This window comes from Thermothelomyces heterothallicus (assembly GCF_042370625.1).
Source record: "Thermothelomyces heterothallicus CBS 202.75 unplaced genomic scaffold P884_scaffold_47, whole genome shotgun sequence".
NCBI lineage: Eukaryota > Fungi > Ascomycota > Sordariomycetes > Sordariales > Chaetomiaceae > Thermothelomyces > Thermothelomyces heterothallicus.
The window spans coordinates 4,377-7,014 of record NW_027192608.1 but is presented as its reverse complement, the minus strand read 5'-3'; the positions used below and the strand labels follow the sequence as shown (position 1 = coordinate 7,014).

At 54.4% G+C, this 2,638-nt stretch overlaps 1 protein-coding gene across 1 annotated transcript; it reads left to right on the top strand.

The window, feature by feature from the left end:
* Positions 1–561: 561 nt before the first annotated feature.
* Positions 562–1,620, top strand: P884DRAFT_319977 (uncharacterized protein; the record flags this gene model as incomplete). Its single annotated transcript, XM_069445369.1, has 3 exons — positions 562–858; positions 958–1,185; positions 1,309–1,620. The coding sequence occupies 3 exons, from the start codon at positions 562–564 to the stop codon at positions 1,618–1,620; spliced, it is 837 nt and encodes a 278-aa protein (XP_069293228.1).
* Between the last annotated feature and the right edge of the window lie 1,018 nt (positions 1,621–2,638).

Here is a 2,638-nt window from a genome sequence, read left to right as displayed (position 1 = left end):
GCCTGTACTTCGATCAATCCCGAGAAGGCCTGGCGAGACCTCTGCTTATACGCTTTCGGCCGGAACATAGGTTCGTAGTTACCTACCATCACCAGCGAGAGCGATCCCCGGGCCTAGATCAACCATGATGACGACTCCCTTAACATACCGCCCCTCAAAATACGACTTGGTGTTTGGTATAAGCCTGATAAGTCATACCAACTCTTTGCATTCTCGGCAATTGTCGGTACCGATGTCCTTGTAGACTTTGCAGAGGCTATGAATACCGAGTTTGTCTATAAGACACCATCAGCCTACCTGGTACCATTCGAGGACACTATAAACCCCTACGGGGGTAGGAGCTCGCGTTGGAAGAGGGTGAAAAAACCTTCTGCTGGCGGTCGTGAGGTCACCTTTGTCAGCTCGCTAGAGGTACAGGATAACGGAGAGATATCCTACGAGCCTCTTAACCCTATTGAGGCAGGCCTTGGGACTTTACGCACTGGAGGGGACGAGTTTGATCTTGTTGTGGCTATACTCGAGGAGGCATACCGACGTGTAAAGGCTGGGTGGTGGGACAACATGGGGGAGGTTAGCTGGCGCAAGATTTATCACAGCTATTCCCTCGACAGGCCTTCTCATACCCTGAAGAGTGTGGATATGGATGACTTGGAGCCACATGAGATTGCGCCTTTGGGACCGCCACAACGAGCATCACCGGCACAATCAGTCGAGGAGAGTTTCTATACGGCCGGGTCCCCCAATTTACAGCAACAGCAGGCTGGCCATGTCGGCCATACTGCTGCTCGTCAGGGCATCGCACAGCTAGCACCATCTCGTCATACGCATAACCAGCAACATCCAGCTAGTAGTAAGAGGGTTAGCGATAGCCTATAGGACTCGGACCGTATACTAGAGGATGACGATACAGAGAAGGCCGACGACGGAGACATGGAGAGCGGCGACAAGGGCATCTAGCCACTCTGCCTAAACGAGAACTCTGTCTCCCGCGGGTACTCGAGGCGTAGGATCGCGCCCGAGAACCGCCTGATTGCCACTCCTAGCGAGGCCATGGCACGAGCACGCGCCGAGTTCGGGAACGATCCGGACATGATGAGGAAGATTTCGCTACAGGTTGCTCGCTTCCACCGCGGAATTGGCTACACCAAGAACGGCCAGCAGAAGACGTTTGTATATAACAATAAGGTTCGTCGTATACGGGCTGCTTGCAGGCGTGCTCTCCGTGAGTATATCGCGACTGGCATGACAAGCAAGAACCATCTGCCGTCACACGAGGAGATCCTTGCCTTACGGTACTGCTTGCCAAAGGGTGAAGGCAATGCGGCAATCACGGCAATGCTAGGAGAGTTATACTGCTCGTATAAGGCAGATGTATTTGTGCCTGCCGGCGTCCCGGTGGGGCCTGGCGGTGTTAGCATCAATGCCACTCGGCGCCATGCCGAACAGCTGGAGCGGCGGGTTGTCAACCTCGAGGGCCGCAGCGGCGATACCGATGGCCAGCTCAGGCAGTTGGAGCGAAAGATGCGCAAGGAGTTTGGCAATGTCATGGACCAGAAGCGTTTAGAGTTCCAGGATGCCATCGTCAGGGAATCCGTCGCTACGACAGAGCGTATTATGTAGGGCGTGCAAGTTAGGATCAGTGGCATGTTGGATGGTCTAAAGAACGACTTCAGGGACCTGAAGAACAGGATATAGCAGCAGGAGAAGGACATCAGGGACCTCCGGCGTAGCATGATAGACGTGGCCAGCGAGGCCTTTAGCCTACCACCGCCACAGCCTATGGTTACGACCCCTACGACATCGCGTCGTACACCGCGGAACAAGCAGGACCTTGCTAGGATGCTTACCGGAGGGCCACCCGTAGTCATGGCCACACCAGGTAGTCGTTCGAAGCGGCATGCCCCTCTAGAGGATATTAACGACCTCGGATACAAGATACGCCCGCGAAAGAGGCCTGCCATCGAAACTGTCCGGGACAGAGTAATACATGGCTCGGCCAGGCCTACGATAGGACACCTGTCATCGCGGCAGTCTCATAGGGAGGGTCGTGATGATAACTCGTTAGGTAGCGGAGGGCCGGTTTGGGGGCGGGCCCTTGCTAGGTTAAAGGAGCGTACGGTGCCGGAATCTAGCATACCTTCGGCCTTAAGGACTGCTGCTAGGACTTCGTCGGCGAGGCGGCCTCGGGTTGAATATATTGATGAGCTTTCGGAGTACGACACTCTATTACCACGACGGAGTAGAGCCGCAGATGACACAGGCAGAAAGGGGGCACCTGGAAGATCGGTAGGACTAGGCAGTAGAAGTACGACACGGATGAGGAAGAGCATCACACCAGACGAGACAGCGCAAGATTGGGATTGATGGTAGAGTTGACTGTTACTTGTATTAGGTATAGAGGCGTTTAGGCTTAATGGAATTAGTTACTCTGGGTCGAATATAGATGGTGGCCGTGGTGTGGCGGGCGGTATATAGTGCTTAAATTCTGACGTTGCAAATAGTATAAGTGTCCTGCGGGGTGACTACGTTAGTCGTGGTATGCCGGGCGGCATATAGTGCCTGTGTTCTGGCATGTGTTGTAAACGGTATGAGTGTCCTCCGTGGTGACCAGGGTGGCCATGGTGTGCCGGGCGGTATA